At 41.3% G+C, this 24,400-nt stretch overlaps 2 protein-coding genes and 1 long non-coding RNA gene across 3 annotated transcripts in view; 1 reads left to right on the top strand and 2 right to left on the bottom strand.

Annotated features, from left to right (window-relative positions):
• Positions 1–19,476, top strand: part of LOC311263130 — a 48,793-nt gene extending 29,317 nt beyond the window's left edge. Inside the window, exons 2-4 of the long non-coding RNA XR_014623324.1 lie at positions 12,849–12,951; positions 18,754–18,828; positions 19,389–19,476. This is a non-coding gene — a long non-coding RNA (uncharacterized lncRNA). The remainder of the gene's footprint in view (positions 1–12,848; positions 12,952–18,753; positions 18,829–19,388) is intronic.
• Positions 541–10,840, bottom strand: tfcp2l1 (transcription factor CP2-like 1; the record flags this gene model as incomplete). Its single annotated transcript, XM_084363028.1, has 15 exons — positions 541–616; positions 740–791; positions 977–1,119; positions 1,751–1,833; positions 2,486–2,576; positions 2,717–2,810; positions 2,944–2,995; positions 3,427–3,530; positions 5,029–5,139; positions 5,234–5,386; positions 5,477–5,583; positions 6,331–6,436; positions 8,511–8,584; positions 10,215–10,363; positions 10,782–10,840. The coding sequence occupies 15 exons, from the start codon at positions 10,838–10,840 to the stop codon at positions 579–581; spliced, it is 1,416 nt and encodes a 471-aa protein (XP_084219154.1). The 3' UTR covers positions 541–578.
• The window catches only part of clasp1a (cytoplasmic linker associated protein 1a), an 89,785-nt gene continuing 78,833 nt past the window's right edge, over positions 13,449–24,400 (bottom strand). The window contains exons 32-39 of the mRNA XM_084363029.1: positions 24,257–24,363; positions 22,739–22,886; positions 22,242–22,488; positions 19,374–19,564; positions 19,075–19,203; positions 17,997–18,203; positions 17,415–17,531; positions 13,449–16,110 (exon numbers count right to left, since the gene is read on the bottom strand). Of these exons, the coding sequence (XP_084219155.1) occupies positions 16,024–16,110; positions 17,415–17,531; positions 17,997–18,203; positions 19,075–19,203; positions 19,374–19,564; positions 22,242–22,488; positions 22,739–22,886; positions 24,257–24,363 (1,233 nt within the window). The 3' untranslated portion in view covers positions 13,449–16,023. The remainder of the gene's footprint in view (positions 16,111–17,414; positions 17,532–17,996; positions 18,204–19,074; positions 19,204–19,373; positions 19,565–22,241; positions 22,489–22,738; positions 22,887–24,256; positions 24,364–24,400) is intronic.

Consider the following 24,400-nt stretch of genomic DNA (forward strand, 5'->3'; position numbering starts at 1 on the left):
ACTGCAACATAGTGTCTGTTTAAACATACAGTAGGCCTGTGTAGATAAATACCTCACTTTTACCTAATTTAATGTCACACCTCGTCAAGAAAATAGTCCTTTGTAGAATATGCAACAGAAAAAAGTCAATATACTACATCACAGCATTTCATATTAAGGACAAGCATGAAATGGACATTTCATTACATTAAAACACCATAATACTGTTTTGTTCATTTGTCTTTTCTATTTGTCTGCATGACGATGCGTGACAACTACTTTGCTTTATGATCATGAAAGTCATTCATTTGCATTTATGGGGGTTCAAGCTGAAAATGTATGCATATGTGAAGGAATAATATTACTCTGTCTCTAATTACATGGCATATCAAACATGAATCAGTAACTTAACAAAAATACAAATAAAACAGGAAAATTAATGAGAACTAAACTACAAATCAACAGTAAACTAAAAGCCGAACAGCATTTAACTCTACTGTAAATCATAGTAAATGTCTACATACTCTAGTCTGGAAAGATTTATATACAATCTGTACAATCCCACCGATGAAACTTTGACCCTCCTGAGTACCTGTTAGTCATTTCAACACAACGTGGTAGCCTTCTGTGTTTTCATCTGGGTAGCAGAGAAAATAATCCAGTGAAAGATCATTCAAAAACACCAAATAATGAAGAATACAGTGTGATGGATGCTTAAGTTTAACAGTGAATTGTCAAAGTAAAGGTTAAAGATAATTACCTCTTACAGTGCTGAGGATGAAGCTTGTTTCCTCCCTGAAGTTCTGCACCATCTGAAAGAAATAGATCAACATATAAATCCTTATCCAAGCCCAGTAGTCAGAAACATCTCAACGGTTGCAGGCTGGAAGTCCTGACATTTTGCTGCTTTCTCTGTGTCAGAAGTCAAAAGTGGACTTCTTTAACGAGACGTTCAGACATTTAGTAGCAGTGGTTGATATCTGAGATGTAAGGATACCTCGTCGGAGACTAAGACATGGATCCCGTTGGATTTCTGTCTGTAGATGTGTGTGATTTGCTGTGGAGCGATGCTGTACAGCATAGCGATCTTTTCGGAAAGGTCCAACAGCGTCAGCTCCTCCAGGTACAGAGCGTGGTAGACTGCAGGGAACACAAAGCAGACAGCTGATGACTACTTCAGATCACATTATTCATTTTTAAAATGTTTCCTTCAGTCCATTATGTTGGTCTTTTTCTGAACCACACCATTCAAAACATAAAAGAATCAAGGAAAGAGCGTTTCAAAACCCAGATTAATTCAAAGTTATGGCCTATAAACATGATCATAGTTAATCAAATGTCTCTTGCATTCTGGACTGTGAACATATGGAGCAATAGAGTGAAACCAATCAAAAATATACATTGATTAAATACCCGTTTCAGTCACTCTTCTTAATCATTCTCACTTATTGTATTGAGTCCACTTTGTTAGGTACACCTGTAAAATTTAACATACTCCAATAAAACTGCTCTGTCATAAAATCGACTTTTATGATGCCTATAATGTTCAGTTTTAGTTGATTCTGGCATAGAGGTGTTTATTCAATTATATATTTTAACTGAGTTAAAAAAAATAAACATTGAGTTTGAAGCACACGTCCAAACTGTGAGCTTTGTAAATATAGATGTTATATCAGGACTGTTGTATTGGATAACATTAGATTGTAAACTTGTCACTGAGTGAACATGCAGATAAAATAAGAATATTATACATTATGTGTACTTTACTTACTCTCTCCACCCCCTGGCTTGATGGCAGGTTGATGTCTGGCCTGCTGCTGACACACATAGATGGTAAGTCGGGGCTGAATACACCTGGAAAATGTGAGCAGACACTGTAATTTGATAACTACTAGAACATGCAGTAGCAATAACTTGACTTAAATGGTTCTTTGGCCTCTTGTCCACCTGAAATCTGAATTTTAGCACAAGGTCATATTTTCAACTCAGATCCTCTCTCCTCTGGATCTACAGGGCAGTTTAACTGTACAAATCCACCTGAAACTACACTGTTTACATGATGGAAACAAAAACAGGAATTTGAAAAGGGAGGGGTACTTACACCATTGCCTTCAGGCAAAGTAAATATGTGAACAGGCTTTTGCAGATTACTTTAAACGTTGCTGAATGGTGACTCAGTGTGAACAGTTTCAGCATTACTGACATTTGAGGGAAGGCAAAGAAATGGAAAATACAAAATGACGCAAGGTATCATATTAGTTGAGTCATACCTTCCAATTTCATATAAACCAAAGACAAAGTAACTTTGCTTTCGCAATATCCATTTTCCATTACACAAAAGTTGCATCAACCAACAGTAGCAACTGCTGGAAACATAAATAGCCTCTGCGTCAGAACAGATTTTCCCCACCTGGAGTATTTTGCAAGAACAAAAACGAAACGAAACAAATTTCACTGTCTAGTTCAGACATGACTGAGCACTTGGAGGTGTTTTTTAATGTCTCACCTTCCTTTCATGGTGTTAAAGAGGCGAATGCCATCCGCTGGGCCGCAGATCTGGATCAGATCCTCCCTGCTCATCCTCAACAGATCACCACCTGCAACAACAGCAGAAAATCTGTTCTGCTTCCTATTCAGGGAATTCCTGTTTCTTTCCCTATGAGTGAGTCACTCAGCCATGCCTGCTGTCTTCAAGAGTACAATTGTTCCATGGATCAAAACGTGTTGTGGTTTTTACCTGAGAAGCTGGTGAAGAGCCTTGAGTAAGGTGAGAACCTGTGACGGTGCAGCCACTGCTGAGTGTCCTGCGGCGAGGACGATGGCAGGAGGTGCTACATGTCAAAAAGAAGAAGAGCCCTTGAAATGAGTATAGCAGCACAGCATCCACTGTCTCCAAATAATGGCCTAAAAGGGATGAGAGAGCAACATTAACACTTTCACACCGCCCTGCTCCGCGTTACTTACATCAGAGCAGGCGGGCATGAGCAGATCCCCTTGCTGGTTTGGAGAACAGTCGCTACAGAAATATGCACATGAGGGAGAAAGAAGAGATCGGGGTGATTGGTTGAGTATTTTTATTTGTACTGCGCTGAAAGTTTTTATTAACTGATGAAAGAAAGTGTGTTTTTAACTCTGTTTACAGAGCACAGATTGTTGAAGTTCATACTTCTGTGCAGTGTTGAATAAGCACCCATAGAGGGAGCTATCACCACTGTTTGTGTTACACCACCTGTGCAGCGGTCAACCGCCGGCCTAGAGAGATAATTCATAGTTTTCGCTGCCTTATGATCTCGACAAGGCTACTGAAACCAAATCATACATTTTTAAAATCTAGTCCTCCTTAATCAGCCAAAAATCAACACAAGTCCACCTCGACCGTCTTTTCTGCAGAGCTCTGCTGAACAGGATGGTGCATATACCAAAACGGTGACATGAATGCTGACTCACCCATCTGTGAAACCACAGGAAGTTGGTGAGCTGTGGTAGACTGGCGATGGAGTGCTGCTGCTGCTGTGGATGGTGAGATTTAGGGCATCGGGCCAAGGGGAACACTTGAGAGAAACAGAAAAGGAAAGAGGAAGGGGATTTCTGATTATTCAAAATGCTGCGGGAGCAAAAATGTGACGAACGAACTGAGATAAGATAAGGTAATCCTTTATTGATGTCCCAGAGGGGAAATTCTGGTGTTACAGCAGCAGCATGAGGACAGAGTAAGTACAGATAAATGCAGCCCAGTTACCAAAATAAAATGTCGACAATTAATGTTTCCGGGAGCCGCGGATACTCTCAAATACAATACATGTATACAGTATGAGCTGACTTCCATGTTGGGAAGTTAAGGGGATGGTGGTGGTGATACAACTAGGTGAGAAGTCTGTCAAGCCAGTGACCGAAGTCGAGACTGCGTGGTTTTTGTGCCTAAACCACACCAGACCATTGTTTTTTTCAGAAGCTCTTATAAACCAAATGTTCACTGCCCAGTATCAAACAACATGCGGACATAGATAGCAACTAGCTAACAGCTAAAACATTCTTCTCAGGAGTTGGAGACCAAACGGAGAAACATGACTCCAAAAGTGTGCTAATATTACTCAAAATCACCTTTCACACCACCATTTTCAATAACATTGCGGTCTACATAAACGTGCATATATCAGTGTGGACAAAATGTTATTAAAAAGCAGCTTTACCATATTCAACTTCAAAACATTCAGCTTTGTTTTTTTCATTTTTAACTCCTTGACTTCATTTCAGTATCTTTTGCCATAATGTGAAGTAACTGAGTACATTTACTCAAGTATTTTACAATAATTGTGAAATACCTTACTTGGCTACATTTATCTGACAACTAGTTACTGATTGATAGCCACAGATTAATATTCCACATGCACGTATAATCATATTATAAAACATCCACTGTTAAACTAACTTACATTACATAAAGTTGTTGTCTCCACCTAAACCAGTTACAACATTAAATTGCTCCTTCTATGTTAATGAATCGAATAGATAGAATAGAAATATTGATTACTACTTAATACTTGAAGCACATTTTGTATACTGGTGTTTGATTTTTAACTTTCACTGATCCCTTTTATAAGAACATAACAGCCTGTTTGCTTGTTATCCGGATGAATGACAAACCAGATTAACACTAGAGCAGAAAACTGCTAAGTCACTCGACGTTTAAAGACATCACGGTCCCAATCATTGACAGAGCTCGGCACCGAAGCAAGCGCACTTTAAAAATTAAGCAGAAAGAGCAGAGCGACATATTAACATCGATACAAGCATGGTGCTGATTTAAAAACATACTGTGGAGGAGGAAAATATTCTGACTGGCAGGTGAAGAACATAAAAATAAAACGGTGATTGTGTGCTTTGAGTGCCGATTAGATTACATGATTATCTGTATGACACAAGAATTTACTACTGTGAGATCAATAAACATCATTACAACACTACTGACAAAATGAAAGCAAACAAAGGGTCCTCTCAGATCCGCTCAGTTATGTAATGCAGCCAGATAAAGACGACAGTGTGCCTCACCTCTTTCAGCAGGGTGGTGTCATGGGATGGCTGATACTTTTCTCTGTCTTGAAGGGTCTTTTTATCGATCTTTTCCCTGTCTGTCTTCAGTTTGCGATCAGCTCCTTTAGGCTTTGAACAAAACATCAACAGTGAAATATCATTTAGATACGGATGTCAAAGATACATTTATAAAGGTGAACATACACACATACAGTTGTCCTACCTTGAAGACTTTGACCTGGCAGCTGGAGGAGTGGATATGCTCTATGTATTCCCCGTGTTCATTGCTGGTGAAAGTGTCCACCTGGATACGGAAAGGCACGCCCTTCTCCCCGCCATGCTTTCTCGGGGTGAACTCAGTACTGATGCAGTTGACCTGAGAAGAAACGACAAAAGAGGGTTTGAGAACTCCTACGCTTGCTGTATATGTGTTAACAACTCCCCCCAGACCAGAATCTGTGCGTACCTGAATGAAAACAGAGGCGTTCTTGACAGGATCCCAGAGGAACTCAATGGTGTTGAGGTGCATAGGGTGTGAACGGGGCTCCTGTATCCCCACTGACAGCGGGATATCTGCAGAGTTCAGTCAGTTTACTTCCACTTCAAATAGATACATCTTCTCAATAAGCATTGTTAGGAGTGACAGAGTCAGCGTTGTTAGTGTGATACGTTCCTGCAAAACCATCAACACATTCGATTTGTACTTTTCATATGTGTCATATCAATATTTCTACACCACATGTCAGGTGTCTTTCTTATCAAGACAAAGGCTTTGTGGAATGAGGGCAAGATGGCTGCCAGACAAGATGTTTGCAGAAGTGGGTATATTAAAACAAAAGATGGAAACTGACGCCAAACAAGAAACAGCTCTTTCAGACCACTTCAACCTACAACAAAACTACAACCAAACTGGGTAATTTTGGTGACCGTCAGGACATTTTCCAGCTGTGGTTGTGGCAACAAAATCGGGTATTTTTAACTAGACGTCACAACGTTTTCCAGTCATGTTTGTTTTGGTTTCACATGGGACATGCCTGGGTAAAAGTCCTGTGTTTGTTCGACCCTTCCTTCAACCCCATTTTGAGTTAAACGTAGTAAACTGACATCACATACATAATGTAACTGAGGTTATGTACGTAAGGTTGTAATTTTAACCCAACCATAATGCTTTCCTACACCTAACCAAGTAGTTTTCTTGCCTATTCTGTAGTTTTCGTTCCACATTTTGTTTTGGGAACAGTGATGCATGTCGATGTGGGAGTTGCTGGCAGTCTATCAATTCAGTCGTTTAGGTACGAGAATATGTTGGTTACGACTCACCTATATCCAGGATTCGATCTCCAGGTCTGTTCCATCTCCATCCCTCCAGCTGCTGGTGCTCCACATACTGCAGTCGACGGTCATGAAACACCACGCGCACAATGCTCTGTAAACAAGATGAGACGTTTAGGCCGGAGGACAGCTACAGCTCGAGTTGGGCAGCTCGCATGTTGCTGAACAGCTTGACTGTTCAGCAACGTGCGAAAAGGCTCCCCTCATTTATTCATCAAGACATACTGAGGCAGTTTCATTGGGCAAGGGGTCAGGAGGTGAAAATTCAGTGAATTTCATCTCCATTCCTACCCGTCATACATTAGTCATACTTTAATAGATCATATCCATGAGGAAAATGACCCACTGCCACTGAGCTACAAGTGATCTGTGAGATACAGAACCAACAGTGACTTTCTGCCTAAAAGTCAAGGCTCCCACAAAAAATGTAAGGATCCCAAGAAATGAACATTCAAGCTTCCTTTTGGGAGTTTGCCACATTAGTGGACACATTAAGGAAGGATTGACACCATTTTATGGGACCTTTAAGGATATTTTGCTGATATCCAATCACACAAGACTTCGGATACCACTCAGACCTTAAAATCAAGATCTTTTGGTTACATCGGCACATTTTTCACAAACTTCAGACAATGTTGTGTTCATATGGGAACCCTGAACAAAGGCAGTCCACGTCAAGTAGCACAAGTAGCGGTTGTTACTCGCCTATTGACCCGCTTTGTGTTGTCCCCATATTAAACAAAAACAAATGATAGTGTCATAGATTGGGATTTTACAAGAAGACCCCTGATGATGTAGAGAAAATGACCTTGATGGTGTCATTAGGGTTATCTTGAGCTTGAGCTTTATGGTACGTGTCCACAGGCATTTTTTGGATGCTCAGCTTTGCAGTCTTTGATGGACAACCAACGGATGCCACTGGTTTCAGACTAGACCGAGATGGGGGCTTGTTTGACACTTTGTCTTAAATTACGAAGATAGTGCACCAAAATGTATTTCTAAAGACAATTTAGGTGAGAAATAAGCCATGAAGTTGCTGACTGTCATCTTTTTACCTCAACAAGGGTTAGTTTTTGAAGTCTGTCAATAGTTTCAAGAGGCGGTGCGTTGTGCTGGACGCCCCTGACCTCGACTTTATGCGAATGAAGAACAGACAACGCGTCGCCCCGTCTCTTGAAACGCAACGCAGCACTACCAGAATGCATTGCATGGATGGAAAGCGTAGCAACGATGCATCCTGTGGACACATACCATTCGACCTGGACTTTTTAAATAGGAAGCCCCCGTTAAAAACCAAGGATGTTGGGTTTTTTGGCATTTAGGAGGCAGTAATGCTACCAAATTATGGGACATTTAGGATCCTGTACTTTCAACACATTAAATTAACAACCTGTAAAAACATGTACCATTGGGATATTTCTGGAGGGGAGGCTCATGCATGACTGAGCGCCAGAACTCAAAGAGCCCTGCACGCAGCGCGTCATGTGTTTGCATAGACGCCACCTGTCCCATTCTTGTGTTTCTAGGATGCTGCCGCTAACGTTACAGTCTCAGGTGACGGCAGCCTGACGACAGAAACATGTCGAGTGGATGCGCTTAAACAGAAGTGAAATAAAATGACCTCTCCTTAACTCTTAAATGAGTGTGTTGACAAACGTCTCTGCAATAAATGGAGTCACTTTCGACTCGCATCTGAAATTTAGTCACACAAGTAGCGTGATGGGCTGCTAATGGGGTTTATTCAGAAAGCCACTGCATCAGGATTATACCTCTTTATTTTAAAGATTTAAATTAAAGAAGAGTAGTGTTGTAATGTATAGATGCCCAAGTGTTTCTGAAAAAACTCCAATGCAGAAGGAAAACTGATTGGCATGTTCAAATGAATCATACAGTGTTTGTTTGTGTGTGGTAAACATGTGGAGGTAGGATGAGTTGTGTGTTTGTAAGGGTTATTTGTGAAATTTAGAAAAGAAGAAGGGTAAGTTTGGGTGATAGTACCAAGCTCTCCGAGATCGACACCCCACCCCCGAAGTGGAAGGGAGGGTTGAGGCCCCTGTGACAAACCAAATGTGTACATAAAAACAGATAAGGGAAGAAAGAGAGAGGTCACATGAAAAGTCAAAAAACAGACAACAAAAACAACAGAGAACACAATACCTTACACCTACCTTTACATATTTGCTGCTTATATCTGTATACTCCACTAGTTTTCTGTTAAGCATACGGATTTCGTAGGACTGACCTACATTTTAAAACATTAAAAAAAAAAACCTGATTAAAATTGAAAAATGGGAAATCAGTCAATCAGAAAAGAGGGGCAGTGGAGATAGAAATTGAATTAAATTAGAAACCTTTTAAGCCAGATATCAAGGCCAGCCACTAGAAAACGTTTATGTATCTCCATCCTGATCAAAATATGATGCATTAACTTTAATATCACAAGAAAATGTAATTAAAATAGCCAGTAAGGCAAACTATGAGACTCAGATCAGTGCTTTTTTTTTTTCTTTCAGCATAAAAATAAAGCCAAGCTATGGCGCTGATATCAATTAACTCATTAATACAGTGTCATTGTTGGCCAAGAGTTGCATGTTAAAGCAAGCTTGTGTTTTTACTCCCAACCAAATTACTGTACAGCAGATAAGCAGGGCAAACTTGTAAATAATATAAAGCACAAATAAAAAATGTCACTATTCAACAAGAGAAACAATCAGAAGGTTCAAATAGAGGAGAGTGAAGTGAATAAGAAGAGGAAAGGAGAAAAGAAGCAGAAGAAAGGAGGGTTGATAGATCAGAAAACAGAAGTTAAGACAGATTTACAAACATGTAGGAGCTCATGTTGCACAGATGAAATAATGCGTAGTTTATAAATGTATAATCATAACGCCTTTTAAAGCAACATTATTGAATTTTTTAACTCTTCACCCCAAACGCCTGCCAACGTGGGTGGGCGGGAATGATCTCCCACAAAAGGTGCGTTTACGGCGCTGTCACACGTCATCCGCTATGTCGACGACACTGGATCTTATTTTATGGAGGAACTGTTTTCTGGTTTTCCGTCTGATGTCTTCCGGCTGCTCTGCCTCAATTCTCTGTGATGGACAGACTTTCTTGATGGACAGATTTCTTTACTTTGTCGTAAAAGTTGTGAACGTAACCGCTAACTGCTGCGACCCATGGATCTAAGAAATAATATCGGTCATGGAAAAAAAATTTAATTTTAAACCACATAAATCCAGATAGACGCTTTTTAAAGAAAAATATTTCAGTGCTTTACTTTTTTATTTTATTTTTTTAATATTAAGTATTCAGAAGGGGTTACATTTAACCCAGGAACAATAAATGAATTGTTAATCTTTTTTTTAAATGTCAAACATCTTCTGGTTGCAGCTTCTACAATGTGACAATTTGCTGTTTTTCTTTGTCATATATGAGCTTTAATTGAATATCTTAACGTTTAGGCTGTCAGTCAGACAATACGAGCAAATTGAAGAACTGCTATGGTTCATTAATTGATCATTTTAGTGTATATCGCTCATAAAAATTATAATTATTAGGGCTTTTCTTTGCTTCCATAGAACCAGACGGTTTAGATTTGAAGCTTTGTTGTCATCACAGCATGAAATCCAGAGAATCTGACAATGAAACTATTTTGGATCGTCTTGATGACGGCACACAAGTCTCTCCTTCATGTGTTCATATTAGCTGCAGGATCCCAAACTGAAGGCGTGCACATGTAAATTAATTCAACCAAACAACTTATAAATGCATTTTAAATTCCACATCAGCGATGATCTAGGCTTGCATCTGACAACATGAGCTCCGGTCCATTCAGTCAATGTGGACATTACACTAGCAGGACAGATAGCTACCTTGGTTGAGATAAGTGAGACTCTCCTCCTGCTGTTTCACAGCCGGCGAGGTGGCTGCACACAGGATATACTGGAATGGGCTTCTGCTGGCACCATTTTCAGCCATAAGCCTCGCTTCTTCGTTTTTCAAGAAAGGTGCCAAGGCCTCTCTGAAAGAGAGCAGAAGGACAGAAGAGGGGCTGAGTGTGGGCTGTTTACTGTAATCATTTAATCACAGGAGCAAAACAGTGTTACTCATCTAGCTCAATGTCTTTATGATCTATACTTGTAGTCTAAATGTGACGTTTGAGTGCAGTGCTCCTTTAAAATGAGCCACTGAAATGCATTTTACAATATGAATTTTCACATGGCAGTAAAGCACTTCAGTGTGCTCCCAGAGGCAGAATTACTGCAAATCTGCACATTTACAAACTACATTTCACATCATACAAGCACTTCCTCCCTCCATATATCACTGCTTTGCACTGACACTCTGATTTAACCCGTCACAGATTAAACTTTTCCCCAGATGCAAGCGCCTGCAGCCCATGAGTGTCTGAAGCGTCTGAGCATGGGTTTGTGCTTTACCTAATGTAACTAGCAGAGTGCTGGTGGTAGGATTCAGGCTGGGAGTGGCAGAACAGCATATTTTCCAGTGCGGTGTCTTCTTGTATCCCAGGACCACAGCGGGGAGGACGTGGAGACAGACGGAGCTAGCTTTGCGCCTGCTGGTTTTTCCCTCAGATTTCAGCTCAGGGGAGGTTTGCAGCCAAACCTCGCTGCGTGCCTCTTATATGGTCCCGGTGATGTCATCAGGACTGCCATTAGCATACCTTGGATGACCTTTGATAGGCGGAGTGTGGAGGCACCCCTCCCACTGCCAATGTCTAGCTGGGTTGATGCATTAATAGCAGCTTCACTTGACCAGTTGTTGACACTGCCAACAGTTGGGCCCTAAAGCTAGACTTTAAACTCACTTAGGGTAACGATGTTTGGAAACAAACATGAGAACGACCTCAGGTATTAGAGAACAAACATAAACATAATTATCTTGTGATTACAGGTCTGAGAGGAACCTCAGTACGGCTCTAAAATTCAAAACAATCAACTTTTAGGGCAGCTTATATCACACTAAACAGAATACCAGTAATAACAGTGATGGAGGGAGACATAACTGACTAAAATCTTGCTTTACACGAGACAGTTTAATCCCAACATGCATGTTTAAATTCAATTTATGGGTTGAAACTCCTGCAGCTGCTGTCCGGTCTCTTCACTGTATCCTCAAAAGGACCCGAGATTAGGAGCAGGTCATCTGACAGTCGGCTCAGGTTAATGTTTATACAGAGCGGCTAAGCACACCTCAGCGCTCAGATGCATGTGCTCGTAAATGGATGAACAACTGGACAGCACCGCTGCCAGGACCCCCGCCGGAACAAGGTCCAACCTGCAAGGGGAGGAAAATTGGGAAGACATACGAGCTTTGATTGACTCTTGCGATCTAACACAAGATTAACCCTTTTAATGCTCGGTGTCCACCAATAATTGGAGGCCATTTTTAATGTTTTAAGTTGGAGTATCATGTCACAACAACAAAGTGGCGGATCCCCAAACCTCGACTGATATCCTTATATCTCGTCATACAGGAGATGATCAAGTATCTCTGGAATCACTGTTAAATCCTCTTAAATCCTGAGAACAACAGACAGACCAAATATTTTTCAACTAAATACTGTTATTCAGATGTAACATTTTTCTTGTGCTTTTTTTCCCCTGAGACTGAAAATACATCCGATGCACTGAAGTTCATATTCTGCATATTTAGATTCCACCTTTTTGCATGTTTTAATTGAAATGATAATATAATTTACACTTGAATAGTTTTTCTTTTAAAGGGGCACTGTGTCGTTTGGAGAAGAAAATCAAACTCATCATTTTAAATATTTACAATATTAATGAGGTAATAATACAAACTCAGAAATATGTGTTTTTTTTCCACCACAGAACTACAGACTGCTCCTTTAATAATATTAAACAGTCTTCAGGTTTGATCTAAATAAAGTCCCACTTTATCAAGTTTTTTTGTCGAGTTGCTGTTGCAGAGCTGTGGTGTTGGTTTTTGTGATAATATTATGATGTCACAGTGCATTTAACCTCTGTTCTTTTGGATATAAGATGTCATAACTTGATCATTTTGTCCTATTAGACAGTTGTATGTCAAATGTTATTGTAATTCTATGAATTCCTGAGTTATCGCCAAAAATGTGTTTTGTGAGGTCTTGAAGACGTTTCTCTTTTCTTGATTTCTGAAGCATAAATGAAACTGGCAAATGTAAAAAGCTAATGTTAGGCTTTAAACTACACTGCGGTCGCATGACTTAAACTTCACCACCAATAAGCGTCTTACTACACAATTATTAAACTGATCAATCTACAAGTTGTAGAGTAAGTTAGAATAGTTTGTAACTAAAGTGGGCCTGTAAAGACGGACTAGTGAGTAGACGAGTCTCTGTGTTCGCTGTGAGGACGTTTAATGTCCCGACAACCTCTGTAGTCTCATTTAGACACTTGTTAGCAACCGCTAACCGTTTGTAACACACATCAGAGCTTTATTATTTAAATGTGGGTTATATAATGATGTATTTCATGTCGCAGGCCTGCGGTTACTGATGGCACCTGACCATCTGTCTGTTGATCCTTCCCATGCTTGTGACCCGATGACACCTGTACAAATGTCCACCATGACTCCAATGTCAAGGTCAGGTCAATGCAACTGTGACCTCACAAAACACATTTTCACATACATTTTCGGCCATAACTCTTAAATGTATACAATAAAATGTGCCACATAAATGTCTGATAGAATAAAATGACAAAAAGACATTTTGGATCCAAAAGTTCAGAGGTTGAAAACACTGTGACATCATAATATTCTGAAATATATTCAAGTTATTGTGTTGATTGTTTGTGGTTGTAATGGTTGTCACAATCATCTGTTGCCCTTTTTAACCCCTTATCTTCCTGTAAAGCACTTGAACCTCGGTATTGAAAGAAGCTGTAACATTAAAATGTTCCTCCTGCATTACTTTTCATACCAGTGCTGCTTGGGTTCCTCTGCCGTGGACATTCACGTAACTACTTCATAATAACTACTTCATAATAACTACTTCATAATAACCTGGAAAAACAAAGACTTTCTGACTGAATCATTTATGCTCGTCAGCAAAGTGTAAACAGAAAAAGAAGACACCAAACTCAGTTCTTATTCCGTTTATTTCTAGAGCAAACAATTTCTTTACATTGTTGCGGATCTATCACGGGTGGAAGTTAACAAAAAAGAAACCCTTCTGTACAGTTTATCATGAGAGAACAAAATAAAATAAAATAAAATATATAAATACAGGCTTGAATATTACATGACCGATTGAGACAAAAGAAAGACAGTGTACTGTAGAACATGCATAGTGAACGGTTTGCGAGGAATACCATCTTCGTTTGTTTGTTTGTTTGTTTGTTTCTAGGACCAGTAACGTGATAACAGATGCGAGCGACCGGCAGTTTGATCGGTAGAAGGCCCGATTAAAAACCAAACGAGGCTGATCAACGGTGCGGAGAAAAGTAAGGTAGAGTGCAGACAGGCATATTACAGAGTGTACAGGGCTGCACGTCGCTGAAATCAGTCTCAGTACCAATACTTAAAAAGCTAATTATAACACATGTAAAGTCTGTACATTCATTTACTTAAATAACCACAATTGGCCCGTTTTCAGTGGATTCCATAAAGAAAAAAACCACTCAAATAAAAATCCCAAACTGTCCCTCCAAGGACAATAAATCATGAATACTTATATTATTATTATTATTATAACTATGATTAATTTGCTAGTAGACAGCAAATTAGATAATTTAAAGGCATAATGAGTCTGGTCCTTCTTACAGTCGATTAACTGTGAACCAAATCGTATCAAATAATAAAAAATCAACCCCATGGACAACGTTTTAAAGCTTCTTGATACCTCAAACTTAACACTGAAATAAAATAAAAACACAGCCGTGATCAGAGGTACGATTCCTCAACGCCCTGCCTGGATACTTCTACCAGCTCACATATACCAAACGCATTGGTTTTGGCTCCGTTTTGTACCTTTTTCTTAATGACTAACGTGACTACCTCCCTCTACTGAAACATTAAATCAGAGATGAGTAATCTGATGATGTTACAAGTGCACTTTAACAGCCAAAAAACCCCCCCGGGGCCCTTCATGACAGCACTTAGTTGACATGTGCTGCAGGTTACATGCAAGCTAATTTTTGCTAACGTGCAAAAAAGTTAGATAGTAAACCTGTTCACCTCTTTTTTTTTTTTTCCCCATTGACATGTAAAACTTTGCGAAGCAGTGGTCAAAAAGTGTATGTACAAAATACCTTGACTTGTGGGTTTTGCGGTTATTGCAGAAAGCTGTGGTTACGTGAGGAGGAAACTGAACGACTAATACTGTTTTCATCGCAGGTTAAGAACGCCGTCGCGGTTCTGTTTTCCTGCAGATTCACATTTTATTTTATTTTTTTGAGAGTTGCAGTGCTGTACATCCCATTCATTCACTCTCTGCAGTCCCAGTCGACAAACGTGTGTGAGTGTGTGTAAAGTGAATAAGGCCTGGTAACGTCTTTTTTTCGACTGTCTCGCATCGCCGGATCACTCTCCAAACTCCGAGCAGGGAGGCGGGGGGGAAACATCTGCAGTATTTACAAAAAGGGGGCTTCTTCCTCTTCACACAGAGTCACTCGACTGAGCAGCAGACCTCAGACATTTACAGGTTAAGATGCAACAAACTGGCAACCGACAGGCAGCCGTTTGTGAAAGCACGTCGAACAAGAAGCACTTTTTCCGAACGTTTAGGGTGAAAATACAGGCGGCGTTTTCGCAGGCTCAACTTCTGTCTGCTGATTGTGAGTTTTAAGACAAATTCAGACAATTTTAAGTGTGCAGTTTGACAGCGATTTCATCTTCCGTACCTTTACGAATAAAGATCTGCACCGAATTTGAAGGATTGTCAATTCTGTAGCTGTAAAAAATTCGCTTTTTGAAAAGGGAGATTCAATTGATGGAGCCAGTCTTAATTAGAAATCAGCATAAAAAAAGGCTACACTTGATGGCTTCTATGAGCCATGATCAAAATCAATAAAGTTAAAATGTTAACTTAAAATGCTCATACAGTACTTTCTTTTTTTCTGTCACATTGTTCTTTAACATTTCTTTTTTTTTATTATTTTGGTTTTTATGCTCCCCAAACCAGAATTCATCCCAAAACCTGTTAGTTCACGACCATCACTGGGCCAGCCAAATGACATTTCATCCCAAAACTGTAGTCGATTTGACGTTAATTTCTCTGGCACGATAACGTTTCCTCCACTCTGGTGATGGAACATTTCACGGCATCACGTGTGAACTCCTTAATTCTACCAAATCTGAAGGAGAAACTTTCTGTGTGGAGGTCGTGGGAACCGAGGAGGAAGAGAACGAAAGTGCATTTCTTACATCCAAAAACTCCCAAATGTGTTGACTCCCCTCCCCACCCGTCTAAAACCAATCCACAGTTACATTCAAAAGTTTCTAGAGCAGAGGCGGGGAGGAGGAACTGAATGACCGATAGGTTGCTGTGAGGTTCTCCCTCGAAACAGGAAGAAAAGCGGAGTGGAGCTCGAAGTTGTGATGAGAAGGAGGGGAAGCTCAGAGACAGGGGGAGTCTGAAGGAAGCGAGGCTTTGACTTGGAAAACCTCCGCCGGCGTCCGTCCGTCCGCAGGGTTTCCGACTGAACCCTCCCTCCATTAACTGTGAGAGGAGACGTCAGAGGAACTGCTGCTATTGCTGTTGGTCGTCTGGGCTCGCTTGATGTAAAGGTTCAGTAACTTCATCTGCAGCCAAACAAAGACAGCAGATATTAATGTTTCACTCAGCACAGTGCAACTATCTCTGTTCAGTAGCAGTAATCTGACAGTCCTGTCGGGTGAGATTCTTTAAGAAACTTAGATTTTAAGGAAGAAAGACTTTTTGATCATCAAGCAAAACATTCACTTGGTCATAGACTCTCGAGATGAATGATATTGTGAAGTAGTGGGAAGTGAAGGAGTGGTTGGTCGGTTGCTCAGACGGCCTAATTTACTTCAAAAATGCAGATGAACATGTCAGATGTTAATTCAAATTGTACTCAGTAATCAATTATTAATTTAAAAGTAACTAAGTAAATTAAATGATGGAGAACGAGTAAGATTACAGACTTAAGAAAAATATTCATAAAAGTTCAAATACCCACCAAAAATGACTTTATTACAGTAATTTGAACAGCTGTGATTAGTAACTCCCCCCTGTAAATCACCTCCAGTGATGTTGCATTGTGGGTAATGTAGTCCCCATTTTTTGAAAAGGGAATAAAGGAGTTGATATCTCTGGTTCTGCTGTGATCATTTGTTTTTAAACTGTCCATAATAAATCCAACAGTGTTACAGGAGTGGACTCCGTTCTAAAACCTGGAGCCTACATTACCCACAAGTCCTGTAAACACTATTTAATATGTAGAATTGGTGGAGTTACCCTTTAAGACAAAGGTTTATTCTTATCAATTCAGAACAAACAGGACAGCAGTCGTAAAGAGGAGCGACTGTAAACTGCTACGAAACGAGTGAAAATGGATTAAAGCTATTTATTGTTGTGAAAACTGGGATGAACGTCATAACGAATGAAGAAGGAAGCCTTGACGCTGCTTTGTAAAGCACTTTCTTTACAGAACGTGACTGTATTCAGTCATCACAAGAGCTTTTTGACTTCTCTATATGCTGAGGAAATCTGATCCTTCAACAGGCTGGAAAACACTCGACCATCTCTCTGAAAGTAGAGGAGATGTCGCTGTGATGTCCGACCAGTCAGGAACATACATACATTTATCAGATGCTATCATAAGTGGTTGGCGGAGGGTCCCTCCATTCAGGTGAACCTGACCCTCAGACATCAGCCCTTATATAACCCAAGGACACATGTAGAGAAAGTGGGGCAAATATGACCCCGAGCTTTATAATTGGACAACCGGTTGAAACCTGCTCAGAAATAACAACATGGGAATATGATAAGGCTGTGCGTCTGTTGGAGAAGTGTGTGTGTGTGTGTGTGTGTGTGTGTGTGTGTGTGTGTGTGTGTGAATGCAAAGACTCGACGCCGTCCGTACCTTGCTGCCCGTGAGCTGTGCCAGGTGGGGTTTGAGATCCTCGCCAATCACAGAGTAGATAGCCACGAGACAGAACACGCTGGCCTTGCGAACGCTGCTCTCTGTGTTGTCATAGCCCTGCGGGGAGACGAGGCAGCATCAGGCACCGCGCGCACACAGACGTGCACACACGCACACACACACGAGGGGTCAGCAGGAACGTGGGAGGAGTCGCAGACAGTGCAGAGTACACGCAAACATTTCCAGGGACAAATAAGGCAAATAATTCCCCAGTGTCCAAATATGAACATTGTCCAAATATGCCTCTTTGGAGCCGACGGGGAGGTTTCTGCTCTTTCTGCTGCCTCAAACTTCTGCTTTTTAAGTTATTTAACACACAAAAATAAGGACAAGAATTTAACAACAGAAGTGTTTGTTCAAATTAGTTAAAAGTGTTTTAGCTTGCAGGTTTTTAAAGATTTAAGGCTGAGTCCAGTCAAAAAAATAGAAGTTTTCTGAGCAACTTTTAGAGCCAAATAAATCTAAATCATCCTGAAAACGTGTAAATCTGAAGTAAAAGCTTTTGACGTTTACGCCTCAGACCTGCAGGAGTCCGGGGATGATGTCGGGCAGCAGCCCAAGTAAGGAATCCTTGGCGATGCGTTCAATGACTTTGGTTTGCATCTTGATGGCAGCCAGGTTGATGGGGTAGTCGGCTGTCTGCACGATGGGGCACAGCACCTTGATGCACTGCTCGGGGTGGATGGAGCCGGCCAGGGTGGACGCCGCCTCCTCGGCTGCACGCACCACCTAAAAGCACGCGAACACATTAAGATCTATAACATAATGTGGAAAATGAGGGAAATTCTGTATTTGTGTCATTTAAGAACTGATCCAGAGGTCCCAACGTGGGCATCTTCTGTCACAGATGTTTTCCTTGTGCAAACATAAATAGACTTTAATATCTAAAAGAAATTTCTCTGCAGGAAAATGACTAAAAAAGAGAATATGTAATATTTTATACACCCATTAATATAGACAGAAAACCAATTTCCCCACCAAAAAAAAGATTTACTTTTTAGATCAAACGGTCCATATTTGAACAGCCTAAAGGTCTTTTTTTGTCTCGGCTCACCTTTTTTTTTCTAAGTTAAGGCTCATCTAGTGAAATCCCTTTGAAGAACAGCATTCTGCTCTGAATGCTGCATTATTAAACCATTAGTTTCATTTGTTATCTGCCTTTGAACGCTGATTCTTGGTCCCAACATGTGGATTAATATTGATCTGGAAGCTTCATCAAAGGGCTTATTTTGAATTTGTTATCAACATTTGATCTTTGTGTACCCTCTCTGTGTACCAGCTGCACATCTGACTGTCCTGGCAGGAGGATTTCTCTCAGAGTAACCCCGAGTGTGTTTCTGAGCCGAGGTCAAAGGTAGAAGTTATTGTGTTCAGCTATGATTATTGTTCTCATGGTGATAACCAGATCGTCTCGATGATGAGGGAACTATGGAGCCGACAGTTGTTAACCCTTTGAACTCTGCGCTTTTTATATAACTTTGGCAAACCATATGTTAATATATTATTTATTATACGTGTAACCTTTTTATAAGGAAGGAATTTGGGATGCGGTCTATTCAAGGATGTTTTATTAATGGACACAGTGTAATTAATTGTGTACCTCCTTGTGAGAGTCTTTGTGAGCCTCCAGGGTCTTCATGATGGTGAGCTCAGCATAGTTTTTGAAGCGGGCCGGCTGGTTCCTCAGAATTTCTTTGAGCACGCGCAGGGCCAGAGCTCGGATGGTGTGCTGGGGGAGGCAGAGATATGGGCGATCAGTCAAAAGTAGAAATATCCTGCAGTTTCAAAGACTCATCCTCACAGTGTATCTACACTACGTGTTTACAGTCACTCAACAGGTTATCAGCAGAGAGATTCATTGTATGCTAATTAGCCTCTTAGAGTCATTAGATAACGTACGTCTTTATCACCCAGCGTCTCCAGCAGGAGGAGGAGGATGGTTTTGAAGTGTTCGTCCCACACAGCCATGTTGTCTTCTCGTGTGATCTTCAGCAGCTCCACCAGGGCGCCCTTACGCTCCTCAGAGCGCTCGTTGTGATTGGACAGTTCCTTAAGCAGGTCGGCCACCATGTCTGAGTGGTCCTGACCGACTGGTCACCAAGAGAGGACGAGAGGGAGATGTTACACATCAAAAACACAGCGGCTGACATCTTACTGTGGCTTTAAAAGGATCCGAACTTAGTGTCATTTTTAGTGGAATTGGTTGTTTACTTTTTTTTAACAACTTTACAATGATGTGAGGAAATTTAACTTGTTTCTACTGCAAATTAATTTGCTCATAAAATACTTCCCTGTATGTCAGATTGTAAAACCACTCCACATTATCTAAAAAAGCATCACTTTTAAGGAGATAAAGTGACACCACGTACCCAAATGGATGTTTTATAAAGCACAGTTAAAGGAACAGTTAACCCAAAAATGAAAATTTAGTCACAAGTTGGTTGAAGTTTCGTAGTCCACAAAACATTTCTGGACAAAAATAAAAAAATTAAAAGAAAAAAGTCTCCTAATGCCTAACACAAGTCTCCAGAAGCCCCTCGATCCCACATTGATTTGAAAAGATGTTATTTAATTCCTTTTATAAGCTCAAATCTTCACTGTAGCTGCTAAAGTCTGAAGCGGGTGCACCAGCTTGACTGCATGTCGACGGTGTAAATTTTGGATCTCGGGGCTTCAGGAGACTAAGATCACACAGGGCGAACTGTGTCCAGCTACTTCAGTTGTCTAAGATGCTGTAACGCTGTTTTGCTGTGAAGCTCCAGAAACGTTTTGTCGACTACGAAACTTCACCTGACTTTCCATCAGCATGGAGGTGAGGAGATGATGACTGAATTTTCATTTTTTGGGTGAAGTGTTCCTTTAACAGCTCGGTACACAATGATGGCTTTAAGTCATGGCACTACAGGGCTTAAATGGTTCATTTTAAATTGTAAAGATTTTCATTATTAAGGGCTAAAAACTCGACTATAAAAGAAAAGTTTGCTTCTACACTGGACTTATGGGTGTGCACCTTCTAATATGTGATGTTATTTATCTATTTTTCTAATGTTTGTCCGTGTCAGGCTGGACAAAATGTACTTTACTGTGCTGTAGATGTTAGTGTGATTGAGATTTTAACATTTAGTGTGTTTTGGAGTTGCAGGTGTCTAGATATTAAACTGTTAAGCTAGATCACTCAAGCTGTATTAGACAAATAAACACCCAAATATGAAGTTTATTAAAGAAAATACCACACACAGCTTTAGTCAAAGTATCAACCTGCCAGCTGGGTCAGCACTGAAAGCAGGATCGGTTGGAGTTAGTGAACACAGGTGCTGGGTGGGAGTTAAGTTACAGGATCATGAAGAAATGGGGATGGGATTTGAGAGAGCTGAGTGAATAATGCAAACAAAGAGTGAGTGGAGTGAAGGTGCAGTCAGTAAATCAGTCAGTCGTTGAGTGAGTCAGTCAGCCAGGCGGGGGAGGCACCTTTACTAGGACCAAAGAGCTTGGGGAGCGTCATCTTGTTTTCACCACTTTCCTGACGTCGGCCTGGAGAGGAGGGAGGTGAAGGAGGGATGGAGGTGGAGGTGGGGAGGTGAGGGACAGAGGGGAGGGTGCAGAGCAGAGGATGTGATGACGACAACAACAACTGACACACACACTGAATCTGCAGACTCACACACCACACGTTTGTGGTGAACATACTGCAGATCTTTTTCTGTATGTTGTGTAAACACGTCAGCCTATTTAAATACAACGTTTCACCAACTAACCAAGTGAAAAGGAACATGAACTGTCACACATCTGCGGCTGATTTCTTGTTTTAACATCAGCAAACAGCAGCAGCAGCCCGTCAGAGTCTCTTCCTTCATGTTGTCACATTACACGGTGGGAGGATGGTGGATGACAGATTGGCAGAATGATAACAGAGAGGTCGAGACTGCTGGTTTGTTCCTCCTCAGGGAGCAAACTATTGTGACTCTTAGTACTAAGTTTATAGTGTAAAGCCCTATAAGGCTCCATGTGACATCAACTTTCAGAAGCAACATTATTAATAAAGTTTAGATTTATTTTGCCACAAACTTTCTGCATGTGTTACAGACATAGAAACACATTTGCATCTCATTTATGCCAAGTTCACACTACAAGAGTTCAGCCCTGATCTAAACGAGCCGCCGGCAGGTTGGCGCTCGCTCTGTGAACGACGATCAGTATGTGTGAACTGTTCAAAGACGTAATCAGGAACTCGGGGACAGCTTGCCAGCATGGACACATATCCAGCTGATGGCTCTCTATCGAATCAATTTACTTGCTTTTTATTTTCATAATTAATGGATTCATTAAGTCTGGAAAATGTCAAAAAAATGTGAAAGAAATGCTCATAACAGTTTCTTCAAATTGCTTCTTTTGTCCAACCAACAGTCCAAAACCCAAAGAACCAAAGCAAATCCTCAAATTTAAGAATCTGAAACCAGCTTGAAAACTGACTAAAATTAAATATTAAATAACATTAAAGCTGCAGTGTTTCAAGGCGATCCAAAGAAAATGAATCGCCAACTATTTTGATAATCGATTAATCTTTTCAAAGCCTTTATTGGCTGATACCAATTATGTGCTCACAGACAAGTAAGGTTTGAACTAAATCTCAAACTGCACGTCCAACAGTCTGAAAGATAAAACACTTTAAATCAAACATGATATTAAAACTACTTTGATCCAGAGTTTCTAAAACTCTACAAGTCACTTAAAGACACGAAACCACCGTCCACTGATAAATTAACTCACAGTCGCGGAACTGCTCCACGTCGTCGTCGAAGACGGCCTCCTTCAGGGCGCTCTTGTCATACGTGCAGATGGTTTCTCCGTAGCCGTAAGGCGCGAACTCTCGGCCTCGTGGCCCAGAGAACGAGCGGGGCGACGGCGTGTTGAGTAGTGACGTCTTGTTGTCTAAGGCGGTACGACCTCCTTCCACCATGTCTAAACCCAGACGGGCGTCAGAGCCGGGAGAGGACGCTACGCCTTCTCTTCCTGCCTGATGGACAGAAGAGAGGAGGGAGAATAAGAGAGAAGATTAATGAACATCTATATATTGTGCTCTCCTGGTATGAGCCGTAAAGAGCACAACGGTGCTTTAATTCGGACTATCACCTCTTGCCAGACCCAAGTGGTTTACAAGACAGGTGAGCATGCTAACTTCAGCAGACAACTCTGCAACACAGCACCTTGACGTCATAGCACACGACTGTTGTTTCTTCACACTCTGCTGATACTCTCTGACTTACTGCATCGTCCCTCTTGCCCTCCTGTCTGATTGGCTCATTCAGGTCCTCCTGGCTCCGGTAGCTAAAGCTCTGGATGGCCTCGGTGACGCCACGCAGCGAGCTGTAGATCTCCTCTGAGTTCATGTTCTCTGTGTCGTACTCCATCATGCTACCAGACACACAAACACGGAGAAGATACACAAGCATGAATTTGTCTCGCCAAGAGCTTAGATTTGCTTTTTCACAAACAGATTAGTGTTTAGAAAGGCAGAGGTCAGCTGTGAGTACATTTTATTGTCTGTTTTGATTTGGACACAACAAAACATTAGCCACACTTTAGCAACGTGAGTTGATTTTTCAGTCTGATTAGAGATTAGAGACAGAAGAAAACTGAAGGATTTGCTCAGCTGGGTTTTAAACAAAAGAAGATGTGTAACAGGACAAGGATCGGGGCCTGGCTGCCTCGAGGGAATAATCTCCTTTGTGTCTCGGCCCGCCTCATTACCTGGGTGAATATGCTCTGCGCAGGACCCTGAGGGAGGGGGCAGCAGGGGTGGAGTGGGGCGGAGGAGGAGGAGGAGGGGCAGGGGGGTGCTTTGACAGTCCGTCGACACCCCAACCCCATAACCGACTGTTGCCACAGCGCAGCCGGGAGGGAAGGATGCACAGACAAGGAGGGGGAAGGGCGGGGCGAGGAGGATGGAAATCAACAACGAGAGGAGACCACGAAGATGAGGCGAGAGAAGGGAGGAGGAAGAGGAAAACAACACGAGTGCAGAAAGAGAAAAAAGACAAAAAAGAAACCAGTCTGAGCTTTAAGGTTAAGGGAAAGTGTTAATTTAGAGGAATGCATTGGAAAGAAGCAGAATCCCACAAAGTCAGCGTCGCGTAAGATAAACATTTTCCACATCGTGAGACGTTTTCCACACGTCTGCAGGTGAACTTCAGGGTCAAATAAGGATATTACAACCAGAAAGATCCAGTTTCTGTGTTTATGGGTTTCTGCTTGCACAGAAAAGGACTGTACACCGCCCCAAGTGACTGAGCTGCTCAGATTTATACTGTATTTAAAGGAGCAGTCCGACCAAAAGGGAAATTTCAGTCATTATCTACTCACAATCATAACGATGGAAAGTTTTGGGTAAACTTCTCCTTTAAAGAACTGTACTTATTATTAGTCACTGTCCACATTACTTTGGCACAGAAGCAGTAAAAAGGCCAAACAAGTGCAACATCCCTCCCTCTGTCATTTCAAAGAAACAGCCTGATAACATCAAAGCGCCGGCTTATCAAACGTTTTACGGCACCGATTATGTCCGAGGCTGTAAATACTTTATCAGGAGGAGTTTTGTGAGTCGTATTTGAAGAAAGATCTCTCTGAGCAGCTCACTCTGTATCATGCTCCCACTAACACGCCTGTTCGTTAGTTCACATCATAACAGCAGCAGCATCAACATGGTTAAACCACAGCCAAGCATTTGGACAGAACAGGAAATGTGTAGTACAGGATAGTTTGATAACAGATGGGTGATTAGCTACCTTGGAGACAGTCCTCCGTGGGAACAGTTTGTTGGAGAGGTGAGAGGGCTGGTTCTGCTGGGGGTGTGGCGCTGTGGCGTCCGACCGATGGTGTTGCTCGGAGACCCCTGGAAGGCAAGAAAACAATGTGGTGACCCTGCTGTG

This window comes from Pagrus pagrus (assembly GCF_965226575.1).
Source record: "Pagrus pagrus genome assembly, chromosome: 9".
Classification (NCBI taxonomy): domain Eukaryota; kingdom Metazoa; phylum Chordata; class Actinopteri; order Spariformes; family Sparidae; genus Pagrus; species Pagrus pagrus.